This window comes from Manacus vitellinus, unplaced genomic scaffold (genome assembly GCF_001715985.3).
Source record: "Manacus vitellinus isolate BGI_N305 unplaced genomic scaffold, ASM171598v3 scaffold_20_pilon, whole genome shotgun sequence".
Taxonomy (NCBI): Eukaryota; Metazoa; Chordata; class Aves; order Passeriformes; family Pipridae; genus Manacus; species Manacus vitellinus.
In genome coordinates this window covers 8,749,550-8,766,761 of record NW_021939471.1, presented here as the reverse complement: position 1 = coordinate 8,766,761, position 17,212 = coordinate 8,749,550, and the positions used below count along the sequence as shown (strand labels likewise).

Genomic DNA, 17,212 nt, shown 5'->3' with positions numbered 1-17,212 from the left:
AGCCCCGGCCCGGGGAACCCGGGAGTACACCGAGGGGTGAGCCGTGTTGCACAACAGTTGTTTCCTTTCGTTTCCCATTTCCCGGGTTGTGGTAGGATGCCCTCCCCCCGGAGCGGGCTTTGTGCGGGTTAGGTTAAGCTTGTCAGGTCCTCTGTTCGCCCTAGGAATGCGAAGGGGGGGGGGAAAGAAAACCAGGCATTCTTAGCTGAGCGCTGCTTGCCTGTATTAAGTACCCCGTCCTTCACCAAGGCTCTCTCCTGCCTTCTCTCTATGTACATCGTTCTGTCCCTGTCGATTCCGTCTTCCCAGTCGTGGACTTAAATAGTTACCTGTACCGCAAGTTCCTGGCTTGCTCGGCCTGGCATGTGTACAGTCCTTTGCTTACAACTATTGCTTTAGGCTATATGACCTGCTGGTGGAAAGTTAAAACAGCGTTCCGGTTTTAATTTGTATTCTGTTTTGCCTTATTTTTTGTATTGCCGTCATAGGGCAGTGTTTTCTAACTTTGTTATAATGCTAAGGCTTTGGAAAAATCCATGTCAGTACTCACAAATGTTTCTTGTAGTGCTGTGAAGTCAAGAATAATAATAGAGCCAGCCAGGAAATCAAAAGTACCCAGAGAGAAGGCTAAGCTTAGTGTGTACTGTGTCTGCTTTGAGGAACAGCCTCGGTACGTTTTGACCGGTGAATACAAACCAGAGCTGTATGTGCTGATGGTCTTCCTCCCCGCCTCCGGCTTGGAAGCACAATGCAGCTGAGGATGGTGCTGCTGTCTGTGGCTGTGCCTGGGAGAGGGCAGCTGGGAGCACAGCGATGGCTGGCTCCCAGTAGGACACGTTTCTGCTGTAGTAAAATACGTGAAAGTGACTGCATGTAAAAACATGCAAAGACAAAACAAAAAACAAACAAAACAAAAAAAACCCCAAACCAGGCAAATTCTGAACTACGTTTTTTAGACAGATGTTCACGTGACCTGCTCTGTAGAAGTCTGCATGTGTGACCCAAGGCATGTTTTAACACATAGCAGCTCTCACTGGGTAATTCCTTCTCCTGGCAAATTCTGCTAAAACACATACATATTTTTCTCTGAGACTGCTTAAAGTATGTAAAATTCCACGTGTGTCATAAGTTTTGTGGATACATGTTTTAAAGGTCCGTGAATAAGGGCCCTGCTGTTTGTTTTTCATAGATAAGCAAAACATGGTTAGGTGTTGTGTCATTCACCTCTGGGGGGACTGTGCAACAAGAGCTAAACAGATCCTTAAGTAACAGTATGATGTACGGTTATGAGCACTGTAAATCTCGTTCCTCTGTTTATCAATCCTACAGGAATAACTGGATTACCCAAAATTGTGGCTTCCTTACAGTGTCTTTCTTTTTGGCCCTGAAACTAAGTTAAGAGGGCACCATTTGTCACCACTTACGATAGTTTTGGCTTGTGTTTATACTAAAAGAAGTATACTTGACTTAGTTACTTTATTTCCAATGGGAAATTGACTTTTATGATAAGTAAAAATGCTTGCAAAAAGGACAGACTTGAAAAAAAAAAACAAACCAGCATATGGCTGCTTAGTGGGATCTAAGCAAAACAAAAAAAAATTGTTTTTTCCTCTCCCTTCAAGAGTCTTAACCTGGTTTTAGTTTCATTGAATCTAAATCCTGTCATTTTTATCTGTTCGTGTACTATTAATAAAGAATACTATAGTTTGATTGTGTTTTTCCACTCCTATAAAAAAAAGTAAGAGTTTACTTGCTCAGTTAGGAAGTATGTTGTAGTCTATTCCTCCAGTCATTTTGTTTTTGTTAATTTTTCTTTAAAATGCTGAGCATAGGGGGGTTTTTTTCAGGCTTGAAATTTGAGCACTTTTGAAAATTGGAGGAGGAAGCTTGAAATATATTAACTTACAGTGTTTGTTTTGTGGTTTTGTTAGTTGCAATAGCAATACCAGGGTTTCATCCCAGAAACTTTGTGTGCTCTTTGGGGTCATGAATTAGTGTTGGTATACATATATATGTGAGGCAGTACTGGAATCCTTATTTTGTGCTGTTAAGGAAAATTGTGGAATGAACCCTTTAAAACTTCAAGCATCTAATGAAAGTTGAAGTTGGAGCACTGTGGCATTTCTGGTCCATTTGTATGGTGGTCTTTTCTCATGTACTGTTTCATGAGGTGTCCTAAGCACCAGTTCCTTTCACAGGGCAAGTAGAAGTCTGGAGGCTTGTTTGCAAATTGCTGAATCAGGATTTTAACGACTTCTTGGAGTTTAGCAACTTTGCAATCTCCTTGCTTTCTTTGTTCTTTAGTGTTTTTGTGTTACCTTTACTGTTGAATGGCAGTGTAGTTCACTGACAAACTGCAGAGAGCTGTTTCAGACTTGCTGGGTCTTGTGTTCTGATTTAAAATATTTTTCTCCTATTTTAAGCTTGAGTTATTGGCACTGTCAGCATTGATTTGATATTATTTCTCTTTTCCTAAAGTTACAGCTCTCTTTGCACTTATTTGGTGAGCGAGAGGTTGCTGGGGCTTTAAATGAGCATCTTTATGGCTTGAAAACTCCAATTCCCTCTGTTTGCTGCTTCCCCTGTTTGTTTTTAGTACTACAACCCTCTTTCCTTGAGGGTAGGAATCAAACATGAATCAAAGTTTCCCACTCCTATTGGCCAGAGGCACTGTCACAGTAGCGATGATAATTAGTAATACCTTGTGCAGGGTGATTTGGTTTGGAAATCTAAGTAGGTAGATCTGTTACAATGCACAGAATTATATAACCACTACAAATACCTCTACTGCTGGGGTAATGCAATTTGTAAGGTAAACTTAGACAGTGAATGACCTGAGACATGTCAGGAACGTGAAAGGAACAGTGTGTTCTTACAAATTCTGTCAGTGATAGTGAAACAGGAGCTAGTTTCGAAGTTACAGATTTCAGATCTGTAGAGATTTGAATCTCATTCTGATTCCTAGAGGTTAGTAATCCTCTAATTAAAAATGCTGTTTGTGTAAATTATCAGAAAAAGTTGCAGGTTCTTGTTTTTGTTTCTTTCTAGTCAGGAATGGAAACCATTGTATTTCTATTCCTGCAAATAGTCTCATGAGCTTAGAGTCCAGGTATGTTAGAAAGGCAAAACTTCGGTGGGGAACATGGTTGATGTGACTGTGTTACCCATGAAGACTCCTTTCATGCTTCAGAAGTGACTTACTTGAAGACTACTGTCTAGTTTCTTGGCAGCTCAGGTTCAGATTCTGGGTTTGAGATTGAAGGGTGATAAATCAGTCCCAGCAGTTCGGGTTGTGCCCAGGTAGGTATTTAAAAAAAGAAAAGTTGTTCAAACCAGGCGGAGTCTCTGGCTCATACTTTTTGTCCTTGCAGAAATCGCATTGATCTGGGTTGAGACATTGAGTCAAAATGATACAAAGAGCACTTCCTGTTGTTCTTTACCCCAGACTGAGACTGGTACAGATGGGAAAGGTGTTTGCAGAATTGCCCTGGTCATCCCCGAACTCTTAACATTCAAAGAAGTTGTGCATGTTTAACCTCTTTAAGGAGAAAAAAACCCCAAACCTTAAAAAGGCTTGTCTGCCATTTTAATCTGGAGATAGAGATCTATCTGGATGGACTTAATAGAGGAGGTTAGTATCTGTTTCTGGCACTTGATTGTAAAGTTCAAGTCTAACCATACAAGAGATATTTCTGTTTACTTGGCCAAAAGTCTCTTTAGGGCTGGGAAAAAGCCTGTGGTAGGCACATGTACGTATTTTGGTTATTTTAGCAACTATGTTAAGCAATAAAGTATGAAAGGAAGATTTGAAACACAATCAGCAGGGTATCCACACTTCTGACTACTTGGGAACAATTTTTCATTGAGCACCATCTAGACCTGAGGCAGTGTCTGTGTAAAATCCTTTTATGCTGCAGTGAGACATAACTAAAGGCCTGACCCAGAATACGTAGTGACAGGCAAGGAATGGGGTTAATAGTACCTGATCTCTCACTTGTTTTATCTATCAACTGCTAACATGAAAACTTTGATGTCTTTATCTCATGTCTTAGAGTGCATAACGCTTCCCTTTTGATGAGACTTAATGCTCAAGTTGTTGAATCAAACTTGTCTGTACAGTTAATTCTTATCCTGCAAAGATATCAAAACACTATAGTTCTTGGAACTGCAACTTCTAAAACTTTTAAGAATTGTGGTCTTAAAACAAACATGCTAGAAGGAAGCTGTTGTTTGATGATGTTTTGTTGTCATAGAAAAGAAGGTGGCTGACCATCCTTTTGAAAGTGGTGCAATAGATTTTGATGCAGTAGATTGAAAAATGCGTGCATGGGTCACTCTTAAGTGGATAGGGTGTCACAAGTGCTTTCTGCTTACTCTCTTCACAATGTTCTTTTTTCTGTCAAATATCTGAGCCTCTTAGTACACTTCCTGTGTTTCTTTTCTGGTTTGTTTGTTGTCCAAGACTTTGTGGTATAGAATAATACATAATAATAACAATAAATAAAATAATACATTTTTGTGCGTCATTTATTTCCAAATGATTCTTTTCTCTTGCCATCTTTACAGTGTTTCTCATCTGTCATTAATTAAGCTTTTCACAGGCAGACAGACAACCTTTCATAATATTGAAAGGTTACTGTTATCTTCATACACACACAGAGAAAGAAATAAAATACCTTGAGTAGTCTGATTTCATACAATAAAAAGGATGACAGCTGCCATACTGTCCATTGAAAATAATAAAGTGTTGAACTGATCGTGTTTTTTTATGTTGCAGGAAGCAAAACCTTCAGCTGAGGACTTAGGAGATAAGAAAGAAGGGGAGTACATCAAACTCAAAGTCATTGGGCAGGTGAGTTTTTACATAATTGCTTGCTGACACTTGGGGAGGTGTGAGTTTTTGTAGGGTAGAAGTGACCGAATGAAAGTTTATACTCTCAGTTCTTCAGCGTGGATCCTCCCCTGCCATAAACTACTTCAACAGCCAGTGATGTGTATTAGTATACTCTGGTGTGGGGTTTTCTGGTGCATTGAGGGATTATGTTATCTGAGGATAGGAATGAAATAAGTGGCAAAACTGATAAATTCAGGTCTCCAGGGTTGATGAAGTACACTAGGCATGAAGTCAGCTTTCTTGGAGGGAGATAGGAAAAGGATTCTGTTGGCTGGTGTGTTGATAGATGTGAATGGTGGATTATAAGTCTGTATTCAAGCTGTGTTGGAATGTGAATGTGGAGATTTTTCTTGAACAGAAGTCCTTCTGTGCAAAGAACCCCTTGCTCAGATGACTTAACTAGGATTGTTTGTTGGAGTAGTATTGTTTGCTGCTGTTGGGCGGAGACAGATGACTTAAAGTAGGACTAACAGAAACTACCTTACCTCTTGCTGGCTTAATCAGCAATGATGAGAACACATTCAAAAGCTGAAAGTTACCCACATGAACCTCTAGCAGTCTGTTTTACCTCTGTAGCCATTTTGACAGTTGTAGCTACTCGTATCTTATGGCTGGTAGGAAGGACTACAGAATAATGAGTCCTAAGATTTCTCCTCAGGTTAGTGTTGTGTTGCCAAGTCTTCCTGTATCCTGACTTCTAGATAATTACTCTAATTGAACAATGTTTTGAAGTGCAAGCTTTAACTTGCCTCTTTAGGAATCTCAGAGCAGAAGTCCCCTGCATATGTATGTTTGTATTTCATAAGTGCATCAGCTGGGTAAAGATGGAAGCACAGACTGAACCATGTATGGGGTTTAGTACTTTTAAATCCAAAACCTCTATATTGAGCCTAAGGCTATACTATGCCATCTGTTCTTTAAAAAAGAGCTTCCTGTGGAAGTGCATGATGAATTTAGTGACTGATACATCATCCTGGAGTTCATGTTATGATGCACCGAGGTATGCATAGTGATAGTTAAACTGCATTCCATGTTAGTTTTATGTAAATTTTCCTTAATGAAAGACTTAAAAATAACAAAGTTTGCATTTACTACAAGGAGAGTTAATTTTTTCCTTTTCTGCTCTTAGGACAGCAGTGAAATTCACTTCAAGGTGAAAATGACAACACACCTCAAGAAACTCAAAGAATCATACTGTCAAAGACAGGTTTGTGAAATGACCCTGCCTTTAAAAAAATAAAAACCCCAAGCACTTCTCTCACTGTTCTTTCAAATAAAGACTTTCGAGGTATCTGGCAGTACAAATATAATGGATCTCCTAAATTTCTTTTGACAAGTAAAGGTATTCCTATGTAAGACCCTTGTGAAGTTTGAAGTAAGTTAAAATTACTGTTTGAAAATATGTAGTGGCTGCTCAGAAGACAGAGAATTTGTTTTAAAATGTTTTTAAAATGCTTAAAATGCATTTATAGTTGCTGTAAAATCTTTTGTTTATAAATAAAATTCCCTTAAAGCTGTAGAATGCTGCAGTTTAGGATGAGAGCAGTCTTAGGCATTGTTACAGCTGTTAATATGGTAATCAAGTAACACCAGTTATTGTGCCCTAAGTTAAAGCTAAATCTGCAATATTAATTGTGGGTGTAGGTAAATAGTAATAACTGTGACAGAGCAAAAATATATCTTCACTTGCAGGTTCTGTGGCAGATATTGTGGATTCACAGCTGCTATTTTCAGAAGCCTTGGCCTAGTTTGCCCTCAGCTTTGGGGATAGATGCCTTATGTGGCCTTTTCTTCGATAAGTGTGTTGGAGTTCATTTCAGGAGATATAATCATAAGTAATAATACTTTGGGTTTTTTTTTCTTAATACTTAAAGATGAGTTGAACTTGTCATTGAAGAGTTCTTTTGTCGAATGTGTTCTTTTTTGCTATCTTTCTGGAGTAGGAGGAAAGAAAAGATCAAACACCAGATAGCCAGATAGCCAAATCCAAGTGATTAAAATTGTGATTCATTTGGAAAACTTGAAATTTTAAAATAAGGTCTGGAAATAATTCATGCAGCAGTCTTGTTGACTAATGAAAATGCATGTGTAGAATTTGTTTTTAAGAAAAAAATAATTGTTTGAATGAACACAGCTATATCTCCTGGGCTGAATTCTGGAGGGTCTGTGATTGCCTTCATCAGCAGTCAATGCAGTTTTTGATGTCAAGTACCCTTTCTCTAGTCAAGGGACCATGAACACTTCTTCCAAGTTGGCCAGAGGGATTGTTTAAACAATGTGAAGATCTGTCCTTTCCTGTGAAATTTGTCTGCCTAGTTATTTGCAAGCAATGTTTGAGATCTAATTGATGCACAAACCATGTGGTATTTCACTTGCATTTGTTTTGCTCGTACCTTGTAAGACAAGGAAAAGACGAGGTGTTTGCCTTACCTATTGAGGTGAAGTATGATGTTCTGCTGGAACGTGGGCACACTGTGCAGCAGACATACTGCAACTTTATGTACCTTTGGGATGCTCCTTTCTCATTGTTTGAAAGCTGTTCCTTTTTCTCCCCCCTCAGCTCCTCTTTTTCTTGTCCCCAGTGCAGAGCTTTTGCAAAATGTGGTAGTGGTAAATGTTGCTGTCCCTTCCTGTAGCCATAGAAGATTGGGAAAGCAAGGGTAGGAGTTTGTGAAGTAAACATCATGTTCCTCCTGCTGTTTTAGGATCTTTATTAAGACTGATACACAGATCAGAAAAAGACAAGACTTCCATGTGTAATGTCTTGAGAGGGAGGGTATAGTCAATACGTTATAAATAAAGACAAGGGAAAAAAGCTAAGGAAACTTCCCAGTCATTGAGCTAGAACTCCAGTGAGACTCTGGAATAAACATGCATTTTAGCACTCTCATGCTTTTTGAGTCACTTCTTTGTCGTCTACACGAGTGCAACAGAATAGCTGAGCTCCCTGTGTAACAGGAACTAACACTTTATTTTTTGACTTCAATGTGGGGTTTTTTCAATTTAAAATGCTTTTCTTGTAAACACATACAAGTTTCAGTAAGTTGGCTTTTTTTCTTGTACATCTGTTTTGTTTGTTTTTTTTTTTAGGGTGTTCCAATGAATTCACTCAGGTTCCTCTTCGAGGGTCAGAGAATTACTGATAATCATACCCCCAAGGAGGTGAGTTTCTTTAGTGTGATATAATTCACTGGACAAACTAAATACTGACTTGGCTAGTTTCTCTGTTCTGCTAGACTGTTAACCAGAATGAAGATTTTTTTCTTTACATACAGCCAACTTATCGGACTGTATTTAGTCAAATAGAGTCTGACTGTATTTCGCTAATTAGGATCTTTATTAAGGCCCACAGGCAGTTCAGAAAGAGACTTCATGTTAATCCTCAGAAGGGAGGGAATAGTCACTGCCTGCTGGTGGAGGGGAAAAAAAGCCTGAAGGGAGCTTGACAGTTGTTGAGCTTGAACTTCAGTGTGACTTTGGAATAAATATGTATTTAGTTCACATTTACTAGATCAAAGTGTAAATAAACAGAAAACAACTACTTCTGTTCAGTGACTTCCACCAATTGTTGTGACAAAGCAGGAAGAAACCCTCATAATAATGGCCTGAAAAATCAAACCAACTTGTTGACTGTGAAATGGAGCAAGTTGCTCTCTCTGAGAGAAGAGCTGTAAACAGGCTTTGAGTTCCAAGCTGTAGGTGTTGGCTGTATTGTAAGCGAGTGCTGTGCTATATATAATGCAGGTGGCTGTACAGCTGGTGCATTTAGTAAGATGTTCCCCCTAAACAAGGGGTTTAGAGAAAGGTAAAGCTAGTGACTTCCAGCCTGGTGTATGCTGCTCCACAACTGGGCTTAAACTTCACTATAAGGCTTTTGCTTTGACTCAGATATCTAAGTCCTTATCTGAGGAAAAGGACTAAAAATCATGAATGTTGTCTAGTGAGATGGTGACTTTTTGCCCCTTTGAATTATGATGGGACAGAGGAACAAAACATTGTATGAATTGTCTAGGACCTGCTCTGATTTCATCACACCAAATTTATAACAATTGTTTGCTGTTTTTCTCTGTTCTCACAGCTGGGGATGGAGGAGGAAGATGTGATTGAAGTTTATCAGGAACAGACGGGGGGTCACTCAACAGTTTAGATCCTTCTGTTTTTCTTCCCTCTTAATCCTTTTTTATTTTTAAATAATAGTTCTTTTGTAATGTGGTGTTCAACACTGAAACTGGCACCCCATCTCTGGGAGTTTACTTTCAAGCGTCTGGTATTTTGAATTCTCGTGCTCATTATACACTATTGTTTCTGTTTTCATTGTGCTGAACTTCTGTGATCCAGCTGCAACCTTGCTCTCCCTCTTCCCTTCTGCCCTCCCCTTTAGGAATACATGTACACACATGCATTTGTATGTTCACTAGGCTCGTGCATTTCAGGCACGAAGGCTGTAAGATCTGCCAGGTGGGCGAGTGTTCTTAATGACTTCCATATCTGCCCTGAAGTTTTGATGTGTGACTGTTTCACTCTTGGACTATAACTTTCAGTGCGAGATGAAGTTTTTCAGAGAACTAAACTGTGGAGAAATTGTGTATCCATAACTCAGAGCTATTTTGCTTAAATTGTGCTGATGGCCCAACAAAGAAGATTACCGAGTTGGAAATGGAAAACCGAGAACTGTTGTCATCTGTTCCTTGCTCCAGAGATGGCTTTGCTGAAGACATAAAATTGAAAACCCTAATGATTTTTAAATCTTACCAGAAGAGCCCAGAAGCATTTTAACTTCATATAGGAATTAGTACACGCAGGTATTCATGCAAGAATGTTCACAGCAGCCAACTGGTGTTACTTTGACACTCTTGTTTGTACCTTTTGGCCTGGGACGTGGGTTTTGAATGGACATTGTCTGTACCAGCTTCATTTAAAATAAACCAGAAAAACAATTTTATAAACAACTTGCATTTTCTTTTCAAATGTTTGGAAATGAGCAAAACCATAAAAAGTTATAATTAGAGCATGCTTTTCCAGTGACTGTAAGTTGAAGCCAGAAAAAAAAATGTGCTCTGTAAATATACCTCATGAAAAAAATTTCTACTTGCCCTAGTAAAATACTTGATCTGCTTGTTTTGCAGGTGACTGCTAGTAGCTGTTTCTTTTCTTGGTAGAGAATATTCACGTACAGTTACATAGATCTGCACTTCATGCACAGAATTTAAACTGAAAATGAAACTTGGAAGGAAATAAAAGATGGTTTTAAATGTCTATATTTCGTATAATGTGGATGACATGGAACTGTCGTGATGGTTCATTGGGCATCGTTACGAGGGGCTACATGTTCTGGCGACTTGCAGGTTATAAATGGTCAGTTTGAGAACTTGTTACTGGATATGAAAGCTGAGATGGCAGGTTATGGGCAGAGTAGTGTGGAGAGAAGATTTCTGTACTCTCCCTGCTTCAGCTTTTTTGCAGATGAATAGGACTTGTTCGGTTTGGTAAATAAAGTTCACTGTGAATGCCAGCTTTAGTCAAAGACACATTTTAGTGCTGGCATACTTGGAAGAAATTGCAGATCTTGAATACTTTTATTATGGCATTTGCTGTAAAGCTAGAAATGGCATTTTCTTTCATGCTTGTGGTTTGTGCCCTGTTTCTGATTTAGTAATACTTTTGTATACATAGTTACATTAAGCAATTTTTTTAAAGATTAAAATTTTTGTTTACAAAATATCAGAATATGGGGTTTTCTTAAAGTATTTTATGTAATTCAATTCTTAAGGGAAGAAGGATTGCTACTGTGATGTTGACCATGGCTTCTTTGCACTCACCTCCAATTGCTTTTTTAGAATACCAAATATGTCTGCCTCAGAAAACCAGAAATAAAACAACCTTGTGATTATTACCAGATCATCTTTAATTTAAACTTGTATAATGCTCTTGTTTTTAGACAAGTTCCTATTATCCCTCTTCTGCAAACTAGGAATTGAGGTGCAGGGTGTGGTAGTTTACTGGGGTCTCTCTGGAAGCTGAAGGTGGAGCTGAGAACTGAATCCAGATCCCTGGGGTTTGATGCTGGTATTCTAGTTGCTGCCCTGACTATCTTTGCTTCTAGCTGTTCATTTTCCTCTTCCAAATCTGGTTTTATATGCTCATTTATATCAGCTTTCTACCTGAAGCACTGCATGTAGTTCTCTTGAGACTGTGGAGGAGGGTTTTCTGCAAAATGTGGCTTCAGTAGGATGAAGCTCAAGGCAAAGATTGCTTTTAGTTCTGTAACCTTGTCCTAAAATACATCTCTTTGTCGCTGGTACCATATCCACTCTATAAACTGATTTGACCTCTTTCTCAGACTTGTTGTGAAGCCTCAAAGAGCCTCAACAGAGCTGCTGGTCTAAAGCCAAGCCTTTGCTGTTAGAACTTGACAGAAGAGTAATAATGGGAAAACTGTACTCTGCCTCAAAGATTAGTATTGAGAACTCAGTGTAAAATGAGAAGACACGTGCGCTACACAGAGGCACTGGTACCCTTTTTAAAGAATTAATTCTTGGAAATTATACATTGAAATAAACCCTGAATTTTGAAGTCAAGGAGTTAGACTTGAATTTTCTTGATTTCTCTGGAGGAACTAATCCTTTTCAATGAACTTTTTTCTGAAAAGCTGGAGTGGAAGGTTTAAAACAGTTGCAGCTTTGGAGGATATGACTGAAAGTAAGGTTGGTTTTCATATGCTGGAGCAAAAAAGGAAAGTCTTTTTTCCTCCTGCAATTTTTTTTTGCTTACCCGTGTATTAGAAGAAGGTTGGTTTTAAGGGCTTTAAAGAATGTGTTGGGAAAATAAAACCATCTTCACTGAGTCAGTTATGCAATAGAAGCTGAGAGCTAATACTTGCTTTATTTTGAATTGTGAGAATATATTTAGTATTCACTATGTTGATGTATAAAAGCTTTATTGATAAACACATCACAAAACTATCAGTTTTAGCAGATTTTCTTAAAGCTGCTGTGTTTAAAGGATTTGTGTGTTCTCTTAAGTATGTGTCTACATGATCATCAATTTGACAATATAAGGTTTTTTTGAAGCCAAATGCATAAATGTTGGCAGGATTTGGACTTCAGTTAATGTGTCAGATAATGCTAAAACTTGAATTCTGCCACAAATTTTGACTAGCCATGTATTGTTTTAGAAACACTACAGTTGTTTACTAGTTTTTAGCTTTTCCTAATTTAAATGGAAATTATATTTAAGGATACAGTATTAAACTATCTGTGTTGACCTGTGCTGTACATCTGTATGCACATTTAAATTCTTGCTGTTCAGGTAAATTTTCTTAAATGAGAAGATCAACTTTTGAGGCACTATACAGAGACCTGTAGGAATTGGGCAAGCTGGAAGTGGTATAAATGGGTTTTGTTTTGCCCTTAGAACTAGTAGTTAGTGCATACCTGATGAAGTTCAGCTTCAATTTAGAGACTGCAAAAATTGATTACTCTTTTCCCCAGGAAGAGTTAACTACAGGAACTGCAATATAAATTGAATCTATACATGTAACACTTTGTTAGATAATATTGGAGAACCAAAAAATGATAATAACCTAATTTTTAAGGAAGAAAAGTTCTTACCTTGCTACAGTTTCTCTGTAGTAATTTTATTGCTGAAACCACAATTAGCCTTTTCTTACAGTTGTACATTTGTTGCAATTTATTGTTTTGGAGGATTCCCCCAGAAGTCAGCACTGATGTCTTCCTACCTTTTTGTAACCTGGTTATTTCATTGTTTCATCTCTTAACACAAAATAGACCAAAGAATCTGTGTTCTGGCACTTCAGGAGGTCTGTCTGGATTAATTTCTACTGGCTGATCAAACACGAGTCCTTTTACTTCCTATCAATGGGATGTATACATAGACTAGTGCTGCAGTCTAGGAAAATAAATTTGTGATTGAGTAACTCTTGTGCCAAAAAGGAACATTGTTCCTCTCTTGAGCCAGGTTGGATCGTTGAATTTGACTGCAACTGAAAGAGCTCAGTGCAATGGCCCATTCCTAGCACCAGGCATTTATTTACTCTTTTATACTGTTTTCAGGTCTACCTTTTTTAGGCAGGTGAACATGAGCAAACACCTGTGGATGAGGACGAAGTCTGATAGCTTCCATTAATCATGCTTCTTGGAACTGCAGAGGTGGTTCCAGATTTATTCTTTGCCTGCAAACAGTGTTAATAAAGAGAATTGTGGACACAGGACAGAATTCCTCCTGCTGTTAGCAAGCTGGTGTATTGGTTTGATGACACCTACACAGCTCATTGCTGTGCCCTGGCAGTTTCTTTGGCTTTGCCACAGTGCATACGGTGCCTTCTGAGCCTTGGCAGGAGCCTGGGCTTCCCCTAGGAGTTGGCTTTGAGCAAGGGGAAGAAAATGTTGGCTTATGTAAATACCTTCTTGTGGACCAGTATGTCCTTCTGTCACAACAGCACGAGCAGAGCAAGCAGGAGGTCGTAATTGCTTCTCAGCTGTAGTTATTACTTGGCCTTTTATCCCTGGTAGCACTCTGTGGCTCACAAATTGATTTAGGTTTCCATTAAGAAGGCCTGTTACGCTATTTCCAATGTTTTAATATGTGCTATGCAGCCTCCCAGTTCCTGTGTTCCTAGGTGCTGGTAGGAATGAGCTCTGGAAGCATACTGTGGAGTCTGCACCCATGGATCGTGTGAAGGTAATCATAATTACAGGTGGGCAGGAAATCTTGTTGGGCTTCTTTCTGTAATGGAAATGGATGCTGTAAACTCTGAAATAGTTAAAGAATACAGATGCATGTGAATTGCTGATGGAATTTGGGGAAATATTGAAAAACTGGTTAAATAGCAGGAGAACTGCATTGTGTCTTGGAGCTGGAACTGAAGGCAGCTTAACTAACTCCTGAGGGACTGATGCTGCTCTGCAATGGTGACTACACCGACAGAACTCCTGACTGCACAAGTATTTTTGTACAGGCTGGCATGAGGTGGCCATGTGTTATTATTACTGAGGAAAGGAAGTTAACTTTTATTATTGGCTACATACCTGATTAAAAGCTGTGCTTGTGTTTTGACTCCTCTAGAGCTGGTCTAGCATCTTCCTCTTCATTTTCTCCTCAGCCTTATGTCTTGTCTTTTCTCAGTTTTTTCCTTCATATTCCAGGTGTTCTATTGCCATGTCTCCCAGGTGCTGGCATTCCTCCTCTAACTACATTGCTCCTTCTTTCTGCATTTTTGTGCCTCTTAGAAACACCACAAACAACTCTTAGCTGCTTACATACTCCCTATTTTTTCATCAGTTTCAGATAAAAATAAAATACTGTTATAGTATTGACATTTCAAGTATTTACTATTGTTTCACATGACTTTTTCTTAAATTGTAATTGGATTTTTTTAAGATCTACTTGGCACCTAGGTTTTCAAGAGGTTTCAAGTTTCTCTGCAACTATTTGTTGGAAATAGAATATCTTTTTTTAACTGTGTGGATACTGGGAGTTGGGTTTTCGGAGGAGAAAGCATCACGAAATGAAGAGATGTAGCACAAACATTGTTATTGCTAGCATCTTCATGGTTGCATCATAGCTAGGCTGTGGAATTTCTCTTTTTTTCAGGCTGCAGGGACTGTGGCAGAGAGGACTATTGTTACCATACCTGTTTAACTGAGGAGCAGCTGAGGTACTGTAAGTGTGGGACTTAGTGTCACGTGAATCTCAAGGCAGACACACGCAGGCTGTCTATGTCTTTACCAGAAATCATCCATTCTGAAGAATTATCTGCAACTAAAGTAAGCATTAGCCTTTCTACAGACCATCTGCTGCTCCATGTTCCTCTAACTGTTGCTTCTTCTGGAACTGCAGAAGCTTCCTGTGATAATCCTGCTGCTGCCAAATACGTTCTTGTGCTGTTTTCTCTAATTATGACTTCTTTGCTGCCACCTCCTCCTCATGGCACCTCCACTCTTCTTCTAGTTTCTGTTTCTGTAAACTAAAACGTAAATGATTATTAATTGCTATAGCAACCTTGGGTTTGCTGAGCATTCTTGCCAGAAGAGCAGATGCTGACCCAAGGAGCTAAGCAGATTGCCAAAGTGAAGGGGAGAGAACTGAGAATCAAGAGAGAATGGGTGCTGCTTAGTGATATTTAGCATATGTCTGGTTGGTTCTGCAAATAAATATTAAAGAAAAATATTGTCTACTTTCATGCTATCTGTAAGGGGGCTAAAGCCTGAATTATATCTTTCACATATGTGCCTTTGAGAAGGACATAAGAAATACGGATACAGGTACCTGGCTTACGTGAAACAAAGATGTGGAGGCAAGGGATAGAGGAGAGCAGTGGAACAGATAGGAAAGTTCAGAGAGTAGGAGCTGGAAGAAAAAATTGGAATGCATATTTGTGTAACAAGAACACAAACCCCGAATGAGAAGCCAGGCTATACAACAAACAAGGAGGCAGTGGAATGCCTTGGCTGAGATTTGGGTGTAAACAGAATGGCAGTAAAATGGGCTATTTTTGCAAGAGGGTTCCACTGAGAGTAAAGAGAGTAAAAGAAAAGGAGGTTCATGAAGCAAAGGAATATTCTCCCTATTTTGTGAATAGGAAGTTAAGAAAAAAAATCAAAAAAAAAGGTCATCTGCTTCGCTGAATGATGTTCAGGATGTTTTCCAAGCATCTTGGTGTTCTCAGTCCAGCAGTTGGACTTAAATGCCTATTTGCTTTTCCTGAAAGAAAGTTAAGCAGGGCATGGCATTAATTTCGAAAAATGTTTTATAAGTCATATTTGTCATGTCTTTTCAACCATCTCTTAAAACATTCTACTTCTACTAATCAGGTTCCTAGGGATGCCTGTTTTCCTGGGTGTGTTCCAGCGTGTTCAGCCATTTTTAGGTAGGCTGCAGCTCCTCGAGACCACCCGAGGAGGTCGCTGTTCTCCCCGGGAAATGCCGCTCCAATGAAAAATTATCACATGGAAGCGAAGCAATGAGATGGTGTCAAATTTATTGTTTTGTGTAAGCAGAGCATTTCAAAGGATGAATAGAAATGTGATAATTATATTGCACCAGAGCTTTATGGTTTCTGGTGCAATATACTTACAGGTTTCCCGGAGCTTTGCCTCAAGTATTTGGTGGGAGGGTTTTTTGTGGGGTTTGTTTTGGGTTTTTTTTCCCCCTAAAGCTATATCAGCAGTAGTAAAGAGCAAAAGTGCTATTAATGCCTTTTTTTTTTTTTTTGTATTATCAAATACTTGTACAGTTAACGGATAATCTCCATTGTTATGAGATCTTTATAACCATGTAGTTATAACCATGCTGAGGTTTTTGTCAGGGGAGATGCTCAGTAAGGGATTTAGTGCTTTATGAAAAGTGGGGAATATCATCTTCGTGAACTCACTGTAAGCTAGGTACAATTGGTTGAAAACCTGAATTTGTTTAATGACTTTGAATCACTGTTGATACTGATTTTTTTCATATTGAGAGACACTTGGAAAAATCAGAATTTAGATGAAAGTATTAGAAAAAATGAAGTTAAGTTAGTAGACATACACACAATACTAAACTTAGGAAAAATCTAGTATGCTGCTATGCACCTATTTCAGATTAAAAGATCTGTGATGTTATACTTTAGTTTAGAATTTGCCTGGCAGTGCTGGATCAGTTTGCTGGCTCCTTCACACGCTGTGTTGTTAGTCTTCTGTTATATTAGAAGATGTTTTGTTGTTATCTATGTTTCTTCATGCTGGAACATTGATAGGTTTGGATGCATGTGCATGGCCTGCAAAAGAAAAGCACAGACTACAATAGTTCTGTCATGATTCCATTCAAATATTTCCTTCTCAAATGAGAACATTATCTTCACTAACCACATCTCTTCCATCTCCTCTGTTGTTCCTTTTCCAGATCTACCTTCACTTTTTCCATTTGTTCCTACTTCTCTTTCCTTTTCCATTTCTGCTCTTGTTCTTCTTCCTCCTCTTCACTTCTAATGTCACCTTTCTGCCTTTTCTGTTCTCTTTCCTGGGCAGATTTCTCATTTTGGCATTTTTCAGGAGGAATCAGAATGGGAATATAATTAATAATGAACTTAAATTTGACATTCAGTGAATGATTATTATTAACTGAGATTTAACATTTTTGAAACATGTATGCTTTATGTACTTAATAAATTTTGTGGGGCTTTTCCTCTTGCTGTAGCCAACGGTGCCTGTTTTTTCTATATAACATGTTTTACTATTTTTTCTTCCACTAGATACTTGCCTTTGTGATACTTGATTACTCTTACATTGATTTCCTAGTATTTAGTGTCCAAATATGTTGCTT

At 38.6% G+C, this 17,212-nt stretch overlaps 1 protein-coding gene and 1 long non-coding RNA gene across 3 annotated transcripts; one reads left to right on the top strand and one right to left on the bottom strand.

The window, feature by feature from the left end:
* The first annotated feature begins 4,749 nt into the window (after positions 1 to 4,749).
* On the top strand, positions 4,750 to 9,843 carry SUMO1 (small ubiquitin like modifier 1). The gene is made up of 4 exons (XM_018071634.1): positions 4,750 to 4,852; positions 6,024 to 6,101; positions 7,985 to 8,056; positions 8,973 to 9,843. The coding sequence occupies exons 1-4, from the start codon at positions 4,769 to 4,771 to the stop codon at positions 9,039 to 9,041; spliced, it is 303 nt and encodes a 100-aa protein (XP_017927123.1). The 5' UTR covers positions 4,750 to 4,768; the 3' UTR covers positions 9,042 to 9,843.
* Positions 9,844 to 14,421: 4,578 nt separating this feature from the next.
* LOC108639476 lies at positions 14,422 to 17,008 on the bottom strand. Of its 2 annotated transcripts, none has more exons than XR_001920529.2 (3): positions 16,756 to 17,008; positions 16,483 to 16,667; positions 14,422 to 14,879 (listed from the first exon to the last, which is right to left on the bottom strand). It is a non-coding gene; the product is annotated as an uncharacterized LOC108639476 (long non-coding RNA). The 2 variants fall into 2 exon arrangements; XR_001920530.2 differs by having other exon boundaries at positions 16,516 to 16,667.
* Between the last annotated feature and the right edge of the window lie 204 nt (positions 17,009 to 17,212).